At 41.7% G+C, this 18,280-nt stretch overlaps 1 protein-coding gene across 5 annotated transcripts in view; it reads left to right on the top strand.

Moving 5' to 3' along the window:
• CORIN (corin, serine peptidase) overlaps positions 1–18,280 on the top strand; it is a 251,746-nt gene that overhangs the window by 174,901 nt on the left and 58,565 nt on the right. For 4 of the 5 annotated variants that reach the window (XM_049632007.1, XM_049632005.1, XM_049632003.1 and 1 more), the window contains exons 11-13: positions 6,485–6,716; positions 12,083–12,228; positions 12,997–13,104. In XM_049632007.1, coding sequence (XP_049487964.1) covers positions 6,485–6,716; positions 12,083–12,228; positions 12,997–13,104 — 486 coding nt within the window. The remainder of the gene's footprint in view (positions 1–6,484; positions 6,717–12,082; positions 12,229–12,996; positions 13,105–18,280) is intronic. The other variant, XM_049632004.1, reaches the window with a different exon arrangement.

The raw sequence follows: 18,280 nt of genomic DNA, 5'->3' as shown, positions 1-18,280 counted from the left end.
CACAGCTTCAAAAATAGAAACTTTATCCAAGACGGGAATATGAAGTTCATCTAAACAGCCACCTAAAACCGTGGCGGGTCTGTTCTCCTAATAAGATGTATTCTCACCTTTCCGGGAACTTTGCTGGCCTGTAATGATCTTGAGGCTGTTATGTAAATTTGTTTTGGTGACAAATGGTGGAAACAGGTGGCTTTCTCAAAAGAAGCTTTCAGGAGAGGGAATTCCTGGGGAAGAGAGAATGGGCAGGGATTGCAGACGGCTGTATAGACTCTCGTGGGAAATTGAAAATGAATCAGAAAACCCCAAAAGACTCTGATTTCTAGTAATGAACTCTTATTTGTGGTCTCCGCTTTCATATTCTGCTCACTTTTTTCACTTTTTATAATCAACTTGTGGCCTCATCTTCAGCTTGGGGCTTGAGGTTTAGAAGCAGGTCTGTCAGCTGTTCGTTTACAAGAAAGTATAAAGGTTATCTCCCAGATGAAAGGCCGAAAGGTTCAGGTTCTAGTTTTACCCAGTGACCTTTCTGCGTCACTGTAGAGCTTATAGGGGCTGCTCCTGTACCCACAGGGATGTGAGGGAGGCAGCCAGTGAAAAACCCAGACTGAGGAGTTTTTGTTTATTTTCATGAGCACTTAATAACTGGGGAAAAGCACAATCCCCAAGCCTTTTCCATTTCCATTTCCATATGAGAGAACGGTTGAGATAGATATTAATGTAACCATTAAGACATACTGCCATTTTCCTCACTCTAAACTGATGTAAATGAGTGTGTGTTCATATGCATGTATGTATATGTATATGTATATGTATATGTATATGTATATGTATGTGCTGGGTCCATTTCACGTTGCTTTATCTCCCAATCTGCTCTGGAACTTTTTCAGGATTGTTTGTTTACTACACCTTTACCTTAGCGTAAGTAATTTTCAACAATGACAGTGTCATCTCAAAGATATGTGTTTATTATTGGTTTTAGGGGTTGTCCGACATGGAATGGCACTTCATGTTAGATTCAAAAAAAGTTGAAAGGGCACTGTTAGCCTGTGTCAAATTTGGGTGGGGAGGAATTGAGCGTATGTTGTCCTATTTTCTCCATTTTTGAAATATGCCAAAATATAAAATTTAAAAATATGTTACACCTGTCAAAAAGAGAAGTGGAAAGAAGGGCACTAGATAACTCTGGCTCATAGCCAACTGGTATTTATAGCATGCAGACAATGTTCCAGGCTCTGGGATGGGCACCAGGCACTTTAATGGTGAAGAAGGGCGACATGATTTCTGCCTTCCTGGAGACAACTTTTCAGTATGGGAGAACATAGTGCCATCTTTCCACTCAGGTATACTGTGTGAGTTTTATCTTTATGTTCTTTTTTGAATGCTTATTTATTATTATTTTTTTTTTGAGAGAGAGAGAGAGCAAGTGCGGGGGAGGAGCAGAGAGAAAAAGGGAGAGAGAGAATCCCAAGCAGGCTCTGTGCTGTTAGTGTGGAGCCCGAGGTGGGGCTTGATCCCATGAACTGTGAGATCATGACCAGAATTAAAATCAAGGGACGCTCAACTCAGGGACGCCTGAGTCACCCAGGCACCCTTCTCTTTATGTTCCTTAAATACACTCAAACAATGTCCTTAGCACTTCACTGTCTCATCAGCTTCTTCACTCACCACAAATATTCTTGCCAGCTTCTTCCATATATATTCAGCAGACATTTGATCATCCCCTCTTCTGAGTTCCAGGCACTGGTCTGGTCATTGGTCCCTCACTCCTTCTCTGTTATTAAAAATAGTTTATATCCCTAACTTCCAATTGGAAGTAAAGATGTTTTTTTTCTCATTTTTCAAAGAGCTTCATGGTGGTATGTCTGTAAAGTTGGTCAAGGAGCATCTTCTCTCAGAAAACGTCATGCATTTGAATATGTGATTAATTATTTGAAGATCCTTACCGCTAGAGAGACTATCGTTACCTAGATTCTGAGGCACAACTACACAGCACTGTCTTTCTCTAGCTCCATACTAATGGAAGTATGAATTTGAAGAATGTGGATATTCTGTCTGATGGAGTCAGCCTGTTACTGGAGTTGCTGGGATTCTGGTTCTTGAAGACACTTGTTCTTGCTATCCCATAATATATAACTTACTAATGGTCTCTGAAGATATACTAACTGGGACCTGGGCATCAGTATTTTTTTAAATTTCCTGGTGACTTCAATAGGCAGCCAAGGTTGAGAATTATTAGCTTAGTGGTTTGTCCATGGCTAGGCTGCAAGGGTATGGGGCATCCCTGAAACTGAATATAAAAAAGTCTTCATAGTTTTCAAAGTTTTCAGTGGAGAAGTCCATGGCTTATCTCAGACTCCCAGAAATACCTTTTATTTTTTTTTAAATTTTTTTTTAACGTTTATTTATTTTTGAGACAGAGAGAGACAGAGCATGAACAGGGGAGGGGCAGAAAGAGAGGGAGACACAGAATCTGAAACAGGCTCCAGGCTCTGAGCTGTCAGCACAGAGCCTGACGCGGGGCTCGAACTCACAGACCGCGAGATCATGACCTGAGCCGAAGTCGGACGCTTAACCAACCAAGCCACCCAGGCGCCCCCCAGAAATACGTACAGTTAAAAAAAAACCCTAAAACCCACATCTCTGATGATATTGTTTACTGAGAGGCTTGAAGTATCACAGTATTCCCACATCCAGTCACAATCCCAAATCTTTAGTACCTCCTTGAGGCAAAATACAGACACATCCTTGCCGTAGGGGGTAGGAGCAGGGTGTGGGATACTAATCCTCACTTCCACGTGGCGGTGTGCAATCCAGACAGCCGGGGAACCCTGTGGAAAGAGCAACTCCTGGGCATGTGTCCTTCCTCCCACTCTCTGTGCCCATGAGCACCATGGCTGTATGAAGCCAGGTATGACTGTCATACCCCAGGGACTCTCAGGTTCCCCATAGTGTTCCATCAACTGTTACTTCTACATGTTTACTCATGCCTTTTTTCCCCTCCAATGCTGAAGAAGCAATGGGCCGCTTTGTTCTTTACATAGCTTCCTACTGACCTCCCAATTTACTGTCCTCTCCTTGCAATCTCCAGTTGGAAGGAACAGATAGTATAGGGATGTGGTAAAGGAACCAAACACCATAAGGGTTAAGGACTTTAGTCCTTGGGAGCAAATAGTAGATGAGAGGAATGGTCTCTTTCTAAAAGTATTCTCAACTAATGAGTGAAAACTAAATGATTAAGTTAGAATATTACCATATAGTGACACTGATTGGTTACCATTTGGTAACATTAATCAGTGAATTAATGGGTCAAGGCATTGAGCATCTACAGCTGCTGACATCACAAAAGGAGAGAAATCAGTTACACTTTGCCTTCTGATGAAAAAACACCATAGCACCTATAGCTTTACCTAAGGGATGAAGCCTAATCGGCCCTCTGCATTCAGCTGCCCATGTTCTGGAAATAAGAGTAGCAGAGGAATATATTTAACTTCACCAGGACTGAGTAGTCAGCAAAGTCAAACTCTGGGACGCTCTACAGTTCAAATCTCTGGGTTCTTCCATAGTTAAACTTTAATTAAAAATAAAGGATGGGCGTCCAGATGGGTCAGTCGATTAAGCATCTGACTCTTGATTTCAGCTCAGGTTGTGATCTCACAGTTGTGATCTCATCCTGTGCTGAGCATGGAGCCTGCTTGGGATTCTCTCTCTCTCTCTCTCTCTCTCTCTCTCTCCCTCTCCTTCCTCTCTCCTTCCTCTGTCCCTTCCCTGCTCACCAGTGCACAAAATAAAAAATAAACCACTCTCAAAATAAAAAAAAATATTTAAATAATTTGAACAAAATTAAAGGATGGAGGGGAAAACAAAACAAGTTTTAAAAAATGGGCAAGGCTTAACTCTAGTATTTAGGGTGAAGTGCACACTTAGGTAATAAAACTGTAAGAAGGCTAAGGTGACAACTATGAACTCAGTTGCTATTCTGCGGAGAAAGGAGAAGCTTGATAGAAGATAGGGTATATGGAGGGTCATCTGGGATGTCTGGCAAAGTTCAATTTCTTGATTTGGGTGGTAGGTACAGGGATGTTCACCTTATAAAACTCATCAAACCATTAAAAATAATGATAAAAATAAATATAGAGTTTGAGGCAAAGATGAATCTTAGAATCTTGTATATGCCAGTAGATGTTGAAAGTGCCGTTTTTCTCATGTAAATGACCATCATTTAATACATGATTTCCATGGGCGCCTCGGTGGCTCAGTTACGTGTTTTCACTTCACTCAAGTCACGATCTCAGTTCGTGAGTTTGAGCCCTGCATCAGGCTCTGTGCTGACAGCTCAGAGCCTGGAGACTGCTTCAGATTGTGTGTCTGCCCCTCCCCGCCCCCACTCTGTCTCTGTCTCTCTCTCTCAAAAATAAACATTAAAAAAATACACGATTTCCAACGGCTTCATCGTGGCAAGGATGTAACATCATTTAGTTAACAATCCCCTCTTTAGGTTGAATTTAACAAACATGTTTTCAGACTTTGAAAAGTTGGATATCATTAAGACTCAATTAGGATCAATTTTTTTTTCAGCAGATATTTATTAAATCTCATCTATGTTCAGGAAAATGTGCTAATGAGCACGGCATCAAACTCGCATTGAAACAGTCCTGCAGGATTAAACGTCTTCACGTTTGTGACACGACTGCCCTCTAGTGGCTGTCATAAATCAAACTAGTGAGTGAGTGAATAATCCTTAAGATAAAAAAGCTTATTGATGCTGTAAATCATAGAATGTGAGGTTGATAGATATTTTGAGAGTTTATATTGCTTAGCACTCTATGGAGGATTCCTTAACAAGTTTCGGTCGCCCTTACCACGTTCAGTAGAGATCTCCAGAATAATGTATGATCACAACTTCACCCTTTCATCTTCCTTGGCTCGGAAACACTGAAAGCTTCTATCTTCATCTCAAATCATTAGCGATATAGTTTCCACATATAGAAAAGAAAAAAATATCCATGTGATAGGTCTGCTAGTCATATAATAAAATATACCAATAAAAAGCTAAAACTTGATAGGGCGGTAGAGGAAAAGCTAGAAAGGTTTACACAAGAAAAAGAAAAGACTGCATCAAAAATTCATGTGAGTCATCCCATTTTTGTAAAATTACACTAAAGAAATCAGGAAAAATATGGTTAGAGTTGCATCTACTGACTTATATGATGGTCATGATTAATAATTAAGCAACAAAAGTGAATTGAGGAATCATAGGAATGGCATAATTCCACTCTGGCAGAAGCAAACAAGCAACCTCTTTCTATGTGTGTAAATGCTTCTATGTAAATGCTTGTATGTAAATGCATGTATGTAAATGCTGTATGTAAATGCCTGTATGTAAATGCTTGTATGTAACTGCTTGTACAAGCCAGTGAAAGGCATGGAAGGCTCAAACCCAGTCTGTTGGCTTTGAGGGTCAGTGAGAGGAAGGAGGGCAGGGAGATCATGAACTTTTTGTTTACACATCTTGCGTTGTTTTTATTGTTAGGACGAATATTCGTTTTTTGTAATATGAAATCCAAATATTTAATGTTACCCCTCTTTATAAATCAATGGACATGATAAACTGAACCAGCCCCACACCTCCTCTGTGTCTTTCTCTTCTCTCCACCCTGTATTCATTCTCATGCCAACTTTACAGCGTTACACTTTGGTGCTGGGTGGCTCAGTTGGTGAAACGTCCAACGCTTGATCTCAGCTCAAGTCTTGATCTTACAGATCTCAGTTCAGGTTTGGAATCTCAGGGTCGTGAGTTCAAGCCCCATGTAGGGCTCTGCACTGGTCATGAAATCTACTTAAAGACAAAACAAAAAAGGAAGTAATAAATCAGAAGACAAAATGGGTAAAAGGAAACCTAAAAGAACGTCACCTTGGGGCGCCTGGGTGGCTCAGTCGGTTGAGTGGCCGACTTCGGCTCAGGTCATGATCTCGCGGTCCGTGAGTTTGAGCCCCGCGTTGGGCTCTGTGCTGACAGCTCGGAGCCTGGAGCCTGTTTCCGATTCTGTGTCTCCCTCTCCCTGACCCTCCCCCGTTCATGCTCTGTCTCTCTCTGTCTCAAAAATAAATAAACATTAAAAAAAATTAAAAAAAATAAATAAATAAACGTTAAAAAAAAAAAAGAGCGTCACCTTCAGATAGATTGAGCCAAGGGAAAAATGAAAAAAGACTTTCTATGACATGCATACTGGGCACTGTGCTAGCAGCTACCTATACAGAAATGATTCCTGGTTTGGAAGTTCTTCAACCAAATGATTTACCTTTTGATGCAAGTTATATACTGTTTGTGTTCCAGTCTTAGTTATTTTTTTTAAAAGAAGATAAGATATATTTCAATTTTGTAAGTTTTTAAGAAATTGTTTTACATATGAAATTTACTATAGGTATAGATGTAGACATAGATATATAGATACATGCCTATATGTGTGTTTTGTTTTCTTGTTAGGTCAATGTGAACCAATTACGTTGGAACTCTGCATGAATTTGCCCTACAACCATACAAATTATCCAAATTACCTTGGCCACAGGACTCAAAAAGAAGCCTCCATCAGCTGGGAGTCCTCCCTTTTCCCTGCACTTGTTCAAACCAACTGTTACAAATACCTCATGTTCTTTGCTTGCACCATCTTGGTACCAAAGTGTGATGTGAACACAAGCCAGCGTATTCCACCTTGCAGGTAACACAGTGGGGTCTCCCCCAAGCACCCTCACTTCCCCTCAGGGAGAACCAAGGGAGCAGAGACTAAGTTTGAGTTTAGACAAAGTCCATGTTGCTAAGGAGCTCTGTATTTAACAAATTATACATTGAAATGGTAAAGAAGTAGGAATTCTAAAATGAATATTTGAGTAAGAAGTAACTGCTGAAGTACCACACAGCGGAGGCATGAACTACCTTTGATAGTAGTTCACAGACTTTAATCCAATAAGATCATCCACGTTTCATTTTGGTGGATCAAGAAGTGTTCTAAAATGTGAGTTAACGGAAGATGGAGTGTATCTGCCTCTTTCTCTGGCAACGTGGGTGTATTTAAAATGCTGCCTCCTAGGGCACCTGGGTGGCTCAGTCAGTTAAGCGTCCAACTTTGGCTCAGGTCATGATCTCGCGGTCAGTGGGTTTGAGGCCTGCGTCGGGCTCTGTGCTGGCAGCTCGGAGCCTGGAGCCTGCTTCGGATTCTGTGTCTCCCTCTCTCTCTGCCCCTCCCCCGCTCGTGCTCTGTGTCTCTCTCAAAAATAAATAAACATTTAAGAAAATAAAATAAAATAAAATGCTGCCTCCTCACATGTACCCCAATGTTTACAGCAGCGTTTGCAACAATAGCGAAATCATGGAAAGAGCCCAAGTGTTCATCAACTGATGAATGGATAAAGTAGATGTGGTTTATGTATACAATGGAATACTATTTGGCAATGAGAAAGAATGAAATCCGGCCATTTGCAACAATGTGGGTGGAACTGGAGAGTATTATGCTAAGTGAAATAAGTCAGTTGGAGAAAGACAGATATCAAAAGTTTTCACTCATATGTGGAACTTGAGAAACTGAAAAGAAGACCATGGGGGAGGGAAAGGGGGAAAAATAGTTACAAACAGAGTGTGAGGGAGGCAAACCATTAGAGACTCTTAAATACAGAGAACAAACTTGAGGGTTGATTGGGGGGAGGTGCTAAGGGAGTGGGGAGAATGGGTGATGGGCATTGAGGAGGGTACTTGTTGGGATGAGCACTGGGTGTTGTATATAAGCGATGAATCACGGGAATCTACCCCCGAAACCAAGAGCACAGTGTGTGCACTGTATGTTAGCTAACTTGACAATAAGTTATATTAAAAGTAAATAAGCAAAATGCGGCCTCCTGATAGCACTCAAAAGTTGGAGACATAGGGGCACCCGGATGGCACAGTCAGTGGAACATGATGATCTCGCGATTTGTGAGTTCAAGCCTCACGTCGGGCTCACTGCTATCAGCGCAGAGCCTGCTTCGGATCCTCCGTTCCTCTCTCTGCCCCTCCCCTGCTTGCACTCTCTCAAAAATAAATAAAAATTAAAAAAAAAAAGTTAGGGACATTACATAAGGAGTGGCCTGAAGGTTGGACAAGGCACGCACGTTGCTGACGTTTTCCTGCTTGCTGGGATGAAATAAGGGGCAGAATTTCAAGCTTGCGGCTTGGATTTAGAACGAGCGATACCCCACTTTGGGGTAAGAGCACTACTCCGGAGTCCACTGTCTGGGCCACGTCCTGGCTCTCCTTCGCTGCCCTGTGGCCAGGGACAGATTCCCCCGTCTCTCTCAGCGTTGGCTCTTCTACTCCTGTCTGTGAAATCAAGAGAGGAGGTTGTTGGGTAGGGTCATTGGGAAAGTAAATGAACGTGCATCAGGGTGGCACCTTCTGACTGGCAGATCTGATGAACACCAGCTCTGATGGCAGGAGAGGAACACTACTGTCTGGTGGCAGGTGGTTCCTGTCCTGTGCCGTGGGTTGTGACGTAGTCAGAGATGGCGGCTTTCCAAGAGGTGGTCATACAGGCGGGCCACTGCACTCCTCGCACTTTTTTCCATCAGGGGTGAATATACAGATGCGCTTGTCCAAATGTGAGCGGTAACTATGGAAGCTCTATGCTGGGATCAGAAGTCGCTTAGAGCTTTAAGAAAAAGCAGTGATATCAATATAGTGGACAGATGGGAAAACAATAAGTTAAATACCCAATATCAAGCGGATGACAAGGAGGGGGGCATCTATAGAGGACAGGAAGCAATAAAATTTCAAAATGAGTTGGGGAACTGGATAACCAGAGTAAAAGTTAATGTTGCCTTGTGCAGACATAATTCTGGAAACTTCTGGAAAATGCCTTTTAAAGTATCGCTAATAAAACGTCTACCCATTTTATGTGAAAAATTTATTTCTCAATTTTATTCCACTTTTGCTAAGCAAGGTCAAGGATAGTGAATAATCACTTCTGATGATACGTTAAAAATGTTTGCCTTGATTTTCTTTTCATATGTATAAAAAATGTCCCTAATGAAGTATTCTCTGGAACAAATTAACATGCACATATGATTTATAATTTCAGGGCTTATGTTTCATATTAAAATGCCCAAGATGAGACTGAAATGTTATTCAATCAACATTTTAGTGAACTTTCTTCAGACACTTTCGTTCTGTTTCTCGTATCTACAAGTACATCTGTCATTTTCAGTGGCTTTCAAAATGACTTTTGCATTTTGGTTATTTGTTCGTAAGATTTTTTTATATTCGTTCAAGATTAATATACTGATTGTTCATGAAGCAATGTTGCTTTTGCCAATCTTGTTTATTGATCTTAAAATTTCATGAAAAATTTTTTTAACGTTTATTTATTTCTGAGAGAGAGAGAGCGAGAGAGAGAGCGAGTAGGGGAGGGGCAGAGAGAGGGAGACATAGAGTTGGAAGCAGGCTCCAGGCTCTGCACTGACTGACAGCAGTCAGCCTGATGCGGGGCTCGAACCCATGAACTATGAGATCATGACCTGAGCCAAGGTCAGACGCTTAACTGACTGAGCCACCCAGGCGCCCCCTGACTCATAACTTAAAAATAAAATTTTAAGGGGCACCTGGGTGGCTCAGTCAGTTAAGTGTCTGACCTCGGCTCAGATCATGATCTCACCATTCGTGGGTTACAGTCCCTCATCAGGCTCTTTGCTGTCAGTGCGGAGCCTGTTTGGGATCCTCTGTCCCCCTCTCTCTCTACCCCTCCCCTTCTACGCATGCATGCACTCCTTCTCTCTCTCTCTTTCCAAAGTAAACATTAAAAAAAGTCTTTAAAGGGGACCTGGGTGGCTCATCGGTAAAGTGTCGGGACTTCCGTTCAGGTCATGATCTTAGGATTTGTAGATTGAGCCCCACCCCCACCCCATCAGGCTCTGTGCTGACAGTTCAGAGCCTGGAGCCTGCTTCAGATTCCGTGTCTCCCTCTCTCTCTGCCCCACCTCCACGCACCCTCTGTCTCCCTCTCTCTCTCAAAAATGAATAAATATTAAAAATACTAAATATTAAAAATTAAAATTTTAATTCTTAAAAAAATCTTTTGAGCCTGAAAAACTTAACATTTTCGAGCCCTTACAATGTGTTAAATGTTAGGGTACTGCTGCTGTCTCCTTCTCAAAATGTCCTTCTGAGAGAGGCCCCCACCATCAAGGCTGCTGCCTGTGGCTGCATTGTCTTATTTTGATTGTATTGTCTTATTGCACTACTATTGTTTTATTTTAATGTATTCTTGTGTTATTTCCATTTTATGGAAAAAATAGGAAGTGGTAGAGTCAGGCACTAGACAATGTTCCATGTAATTTGGTATCCTATGGCTAATTTAAAATCGCAGCAATTAAGTCATATACATTTTTTATAAATCTACAATAACACTCTTCAGTCTAACAGAGGGTTATTGAACACTATTGAATTTCCCATTTTTGCAAAACTAATGTGGAAATGCCATGGATCTGTTGTTGCCCCAAATTCTGAGGCTAAACCAGCATTAAATTATGCTCTGCCTTGTGCAAGAGTAAATGTAGACAGAGTTTTCTCTGAAATTTTCCCTCATTCTATTGTCAACCTTTCCCTACCAGTTTCTGGCCAGACTGGAGCTGACCCTTCTAGAAGGCCTGCCCCATTTTATCGAGGGAGAGACCGAGACCTTTGTTGAAATTAATAGTTTAAAGTTGAAAACTTCTGAAAATAAATAATACATTTGAAAGGAAATAAAAAATTTGCCTGAAACTTACTTGGTTATGTTTCTTTTTCTTTTTTAATTATGTAACTCATTTCTTGGTAATGTGCTGAGGCAAGACCATTCTTCCCCCACCGGAAGTAAAGAAATCTCCTGTGAGACAGGCTGATACCTGACTTTGTACAGGGGCTCCTGGGTGGCTTAGTAGGTTGGGCATCAGACTCTTGATTTTGGCTCAGGTCATGATCATGGTTGTGAGACTGAGTCCTGAGAAGGGTTCGGCACTGGGCGTGGAGCCTGCTTAGGATTCTCTTCCTCTCCCTCTGCCCCTCCCCCACTGGCAAGCACGTGTTCTCTCTCTCTCTCCCTCTCTCAAAAGAAGAAAATACATATATATATACATATATATATGCTTTGTACAAATGTGATAACACAAATGAAAGCACCTAGCACAATGCTTAGTGTAGATTTTCTTTCAAAAAGAAACAAACACATTTTATTTTAGCCGACTTGAGCTCAGTGTAGAGGGGTTTGGGGGGAGGTGCCAAACTTGTCAACACTACTGATTCAAGTTGAAGTGATGATGGCAGTGCCTTGGGTAAGCCAAGCTGGCACATGGAATGGCTCCCATGGCTGTTCGCCAGAGGAAGAGAACTCTGCGGTTGAGGGTATGGTATAGATGCCATGACCCTTGGTGGCCGACTCTCCAAACCGATGCTGGGAACTTCCTGACTTGGAATAAAAGCATTGGAGAATGTGTCTGCTTGGAAGACAGAAGAGAGAACAGAAGGGTATCTGTGTTCTGGATGCTGTTCAAGTGCGTAAACTTGCGACTAGTTGATATATAGATTCTGGAGATCTTATGCACAATATAGTGAATATAGACAAAGGTATTGTATTATAATCATCAAGCTTCCTAAGAATCTGGATCTTAATTTTTCAACCACAAAAGAGAAATGGTAATTATGTGATGTGATGGAGGTTCTATCATCACATTATAATATATAAATGTTATCAATCAACATGTTTTCTGCCTTAAATATACATCATGTTATATGTGAAATACATTTCAATAAAAACACACACAGCAAACTTTTATTTCTATTTCTGCAATGAAGTTTCTTTTGGTGAAATTATGTTTCTGGCATGCATTTCCCTTGTGGAGGTATTACTCTTTGTTTTCCCAAATATCTGTTACGTATCTGTGCATTTATACTGGTATATACACACACCAGATACACACATAGACCCACACTCGTGCAGAATTAGAACCCTACGTATATTCCTGACATACCATTTCAGACGTAGCTATTTCTGTTACTCATGTTTACTCTTTCTTTCTCTTTCAGAGCACTGTGTGAGCACTCCAAAGAACACTGTGAGTCTGTTCTTGGGATCGTGGGCCTGCAGTGGCCTGAAGACACAGATTGCAATCAATTTCCAGAGGAAAATTCAGACAACCAAACTTGCCTAATGCCTGATGAAGATGTGGAAGGTTAATTTTTAAATCAATTACCGCCGGTTATCTAACATGGATGAATAGATCAGCTCCTTTCTTGAGTTTCCCGGTTGTTATTGTTCTTGCTGTGTTCTATTTAGTTGTCAATCAGGCGGCATGGGTGAGTGAGTCTATGAACTTGATTCATTGAAGAATGTGGTGCTTATCTGTTAAACGTTGTCTTCATTTTAAAAATAAATTGCAGAGATGTATGTAATATTCCAGGTATTTATCTTAACCATACTCAACTCACAGAGCCCATTATAGGCGGCTTTTATCCTAGGGTTCCTGTAGGTAATGGTGAACATCGAGCCTTGGTTACTTTAAAGTTTTTAGAGACCTTGGCAACATAGGTTCATCAGGTAGAGAAAGGGAATCCGGGACCTGCCCACCTGGTGGAAGGATTAGAACTGGAAACAGTTGGACACATCAAGGTGTCATTAGAAGCATTGTCTCCATGGGCTATTTCAGGCTCTGACAATCTGTGGAATGGACAAGCTTGTCCATTCGGGAAGGTAGTTAATTGCTGGAAAGCATAAAGACACTAAACAACTGACGGGAGAGATGATGCCAAGGGTGAAGGAAAAAGATCCCCGTCAGCAAGCAGAGAAAGCCAAGCTACCTTTGGTTGGCTCAGCTTTGTGGAAGACCATCTTCTCTTCAGGAATAGCTCCTTGGCAATAGCCCACCCGTAAATGGATAGATCAGTTGATGCTTCCAGGTTTTCTGTCCAGCGACAATAAAGTGGCTTATTGTTTTTAACAGAATGCTCACCTAGTCACTTCAAGTGTGGCTCTGGACGGTGTGTTCTGGCTTCTAGAAGGTGTGATGGCCAGGCTGACTGTGACGATGACAGTGATGAAGAAAACTGCGGTATGCGTGTGAGATGACACTTTTCTGGAATATATGTTAATGCCTGGCTAGGATAAAGGCCTGTATTTAAAAATGTGAGCTGTTCTGATAGTCATGGGCAGGGATGAGGATCGAATGCTAATGCATTTACTTTTAATATTACCAAACGGCAAGGTATGACTCAGTAGGTATTTTTCCTGTTAACTCTATTGATTTTCCCTAAATTATACTTCCGTTTATGACCTTGCTGATATATGTCCCTAGTAAAAGGAGAAGCACTTCACAAATGCAAGGGATTATTTTTATGATTAGAAACGTTAAAGCAGTTGTTGTCTGTTTAAAAGTCAGAATAATAGTGTCTTTGCATATGATTTCTATGTTGCTAAATAGGCATCTAAGATACACAGACAGAGTTCAGGCTCCAACGTTCAAATTTAATTGGAATTCGTTTCCATGCCCTCTCTGATTTTGTCTCTGTCGGCAAAGGATAAAACTCTTTCTGACGTTTCTTCGTGGAGTTCCAAAATCACCAGTGGAAAGGCCAGAAATGCCAATGGTAATTTGAGTGAAGCTAATTCCCATTTTATTTCCCTGCAAACCTCTGTACTTGTAACCTCAGAATGTGTCAGGCAATAGAAAGCGGGCAATGCTCTTTACTAAGCAATATTCTAGAATAAAGCAAAATGATTGAAAGGCTATCCAAAGAATAGTTTGGTTATGATTATTTACCTTGTTCTGCTTAAGAATGAATTGACACTTTCTGTCACTAAACCACACGAGGCAATACATCTTTTGAATTCATTTTATTCTTTTGGCCTTTGAAATACGAACTATTGCCTGGCTTCCCAAAATGAATTTTCTGTAGTAGACGTTGTCCTTCTGGTCTAGACAAATGTCACAAGCAATAAACTGAAATCCTGTCAGTTGTTATAAATATGGACAAGTGCATCTTCTAGACAATTAGGGCTGTCAGGATGATGAACCAATGACCAGGGGTAATTCTCTTAGAGAAGAACATACAGTGTTTGGAGAAGCTACTGTTGTTTGCTTGTTTGTGGTCTTTATGTGGAGAAATAAATCCAAACTCATTGAATATCCCTTATATAAGTCATTTGTTGAGAATCTATTGGATTTGTTTGCTAAACTATGACTTCAGTGTGTTATGGTATTACGAGATGCAATTTAAAATAGATTAGCTTTGATGACTTAAAGAGGTTACATGGCACTCTACTGGGGTGGCTCGACCTAAATCTAAGTAGGGGACTAAATCTATCAGTAGGGGGCTAAATATTTGAGAAATGTAAAAACTTAGTTTTAAATGGTCTGAGTCCTAGAATATATTTTGCAAAAAGAAATTCAAAGCTCTGTAGGGTTTAAATGACCCTAAAATGTCAGGTTTCTAGTTTAGCAAGGAGTTTTTATCAAAACTGTATTCACTCAATTAAAGGCAGTCAATTCACACCAGAATGATAGAATCTGTTGTCGAATCTCTATCAGCACTCAATATATTGATGGCACTACTGAGAGCTCTAGGTAAGGAAAGTTAAAAATGGGAGAGAAATTAATACATTCGGATTTACATTAATTGCTCCAACAGTAGTCAGTTATGAGAAAGCTCTTATTAAGTTTTTCAAAGTGACCAATGATAGAAAATTTCCATATATTTATTTCCCTTTGGGATGTATGTACACATTTGAATGGGCATGTCCGTTACTCTGAGAGAATAAGACACTTAAAATGAAATAAAGAAGTCCTGTGGAGGAGGGCCCGATGAGGACTACCACCCAGCTTCCATTTCTCATCTTCTCAGTCTGGCCCTCTGGTTCCATGGCCATGCATGTCACCATCCAGCAATGCAAACACCAGCCCCAGTGAAGCCGGTTTCACCTCAAGCTTCAGACGGTTTTGATTTATTCTGTCCATTGTGAAGCTTAACGCACTTAATGGCTTGAGCTTTACTGAATAATGTGACAATTAACCATTCACTGGCACACACTGCGGATCCTCCAGAACTTCTAAAAACACTGTAGGGTTTTCCTCTCAAAACAGGATTTATTTATTTACAAAATAATTGACGCGTTGGAAATTTATTTTGTGTTTCTTTGGCAAATCTGCAGGAGGAAAACATGGTGGCCGAAGCACACCATTTATAACTATGCTTTTAAAATACAGACTTCCCCTGCAATCCGGAAGTACAGCATTCCTATAAAAACTTTCCTAAGCCAAAATTGTATGAAGTGAAGAAGCCATTGCCATTAATTTATGTAGAAAAAAATTTTGAGTATTCCCAGAGCCTAAAAATATCCTCCCTTAGGCTTTCTAATACCCACCACACATCTTGCTAGTGGGTATACAAAATAAATCAAGACAAAGCAGAGAGAGAAACATCAAAGCTTCCGTGGCTTGACGCTGAGAGGCTGAGTGTAGTTCCCGGGGAAGGAGCTGGGGGGCGCTACTCGCTGCTCAGCGTGCACCCTGCCTGCGTAAAGCCTGGCGGCAAAACCAATGCTGAAGCTCTTTTCCTTTTTCACTCGTTGAAACTATTTTCCTGTTTTCCTTTCCGCTGTTTCTCGTGAAAGGGACAATCCTCTTCAGATTGCTCGTGGTCAGTAAAAACAGTTGCTAATGTAGATCTTTTCCTAAAAGCGAAGTGGTGTGATGTGAACTTTCGAAAAAGGGGGGGATACCTGTACATGCGTTAGAATTTAGCAACCACCAGTGTTGCTCTGAAGTGTCATCTGCTCCGGTGGTAAATTTTTGTTATAGTTTTTTTTTTTTTTTTTTTTAAAAAAAAATTTTAATGTTTGTTTATTTTTTGACAGAAAGAGACAGAGCATGAGTGTGGGAGGGGCAGAGAGACACAGAATCCAAAGCAGGCTCCAGGCTCTGAGCTGTCAGACCAGAGCCCGACACGGGGCTCGAACTCACAGACCAGGAGATCATGGCCTGAGCCCAAGTCTCACGCTCAATTGACTGAGCCACCCAGACGCCCCGTTAAAGTTTGTTTTGGTTGTGTAATTGCTAATGTAAACAACCGTTGAAAACACTGTGAAACACTGTGAAAACACTGTCCGCCATGTGGACGGAACTGTCTGTTAAAATAGCAACTTGATGAAATAAGTTGATTTTCAGCATAACCTTTCCCAAGCACTGATATCTAAGCCATGAAGAAAAAGGTGACGATCTGGGCAAAGAAATGAACAGGAATGGCATAAAAGAGAGCTGAGGGAAATAACATGGATTGCATTTCTGGGTTTTGCCTTCATGCATAGATTTGAGTTCGTGAGACTGAGGTTAGAGTTTGCTAAGCCTATGTCCATGCTTTGGCTGGGCTACCAACCAGCAGGAGCCAGGTGGTACCTGGTCTGTGAGGTGAGCAGCATGTCTTCTCAATGGGGCAGTTAAATGGGAATACAGCTAAGACAGTAGACATAAAACCCTTTATGACATAAACACAGCATCATGATTACTAATTGATCGCTGTTCTGTGTATAAGGATATACACCATATGCAGAAAGATTGTCGACAATACAAATACTCAGGTGTCATTAAGTGCCTTCCTGTTTATCTTCAAGTGATTGAAATTCACTGGGCTCAGTGGGGTGCCTGGGTGGCTCCTCGGTTAGGCATGTGACTTTAGCTCAGTTCATGATCTCACGGTCTGTGGGTTCAAGCCCTGTGTCGGGCCGTGCTGACAGTTCAGAGCCTGGAGCCTGCTTCAGATTCTGTGTCTCCCTCTCTCTCTGCCCCTCCCCACCTCATGTTCTGGCTCTGAAAAATGAATAAAGCTTTAAAGAAATCTTAAAAAAAAAATCACTGGGCTCAAATAAAATAAAATCTTCAAATATAATCTTTTCTTGGGATCAAAACCCCTTTGTGCTGCAATCAAAGCCTCTGACTGTAGCTTAATTTTTAAAGTTTTCCAAAAGACCTATTTTCCTATCCATTTGGATCCTTTAATAGTATTTCTATGACTTCTCAAAGAGAATGGCTTACGTGGCATTTTTAGCAAATAGTAGTCTCCAGGCCTCTCTTTCTCTTTGCTTGTGGAAGACCCCGACTCTGCTCTGTAACTGGCCGAAACAGAGTTCGAGTCACTATGTCCGTATCATGTTGGATACTCACAAATGGCTTTCTCTTTTGATATTTTGCTACTTGGTTCACTGTTTAGCTATTTCATTTGGCATCTTGGACAGGCAGCCTGGAATGTCAGGGGGTGCTCTGTGTAGACCTAGACTTGGATTTTTTTTATTAATATGAAATTTATGTTGTTCCCATACAACACCCAGTGCTCATCCCAACAGGTGCCCTCCTCAATACGCATCACCCACCCTCCCCTCCCTCCCACCCCCCATCAACCCTCAGTTTATTCCCAGTTTTTAAGAGTCTCTTATGCTTTGGTTCCCTCCCTCTCTAACCTCTTTTTTTTTTTCTTCCCCTCCCCCATGGTCTTCTGTTAAATTTCTCAGGCTCCACATAAGAGTGAAATTTAAATCCCAGCTCAGCACCTAGAGACTGTGTGACTTTTGGCCAGTCACTTAATTTCTCTGGGCCTCGGTTTCCTCACCTGCAAAACGTAGAGAACGCCCACTTTATCCTCCAGAGCTTGGAATGTTTATTCTGTGCCTTTATTCATTCCTCAGAAGGCAATAACCAAGCACCCATCTGCCATGGTGCCAGCATATCCAGGGGGCAACTCAAAGGTCACCCTGGGGATCTCCCTGGAGGGGAGGAGTCCTGTCTTGCTTGGTCTTGTTTCAGACAGACCAAAGTCTTGTTTATGGCAGAGGAGATAAGGCTGGCATGTCATGTCTGAAGTGCGAGCTGGGCAGAGCCGCTGGTTCGCATTGTAAACACCAGCAGCAGGGTGCTGTCTCATCCTGGAGGTAGACTTACCTGGAGGCAGATGTCCCCATCTCCCTCCAGGATAAGTCTTGGAAGGGGGCCCCAGCCTGCAGTTTAAAGCCTTTCCATTCCCCCATCCTGCCTCCTCAGAGGGTCCTAAGCCAGCATATGTTGAAGAAGGTGACATGGGGATGTCACCCCTAAATGGGGGAGGAGTTGGAAGGAGCTGCTCAGGAACCGCGAGCCCTATGGTTTGTGCTGGTGTTGCTGTTCTACAGGTGCTGCCGCTGGTCCTTGAGATTGGAGTTCCATCTCCCAGGGTTCCATCTCCCAGGGTTGCATCTCCCAGGGT

The sequence above is a fragment of the Panthera uncia genome, chromosome B1, assembly GCF_023721935.1.
Source record: "Panthera uncia isolate 11264 chromosome B1, Puncia_PCG_1.0, whole genome shotgun sequence".
NCBI lineage: Eukaryota > Metazoa > Chordata > Mammalia > Carnivora > Felidae > Panthera > Panthera uncia.
Note: the sequence above shows the minus strand (reverse complement) of the source record. Positions and strands in the feature narration are given on the sequence as shown.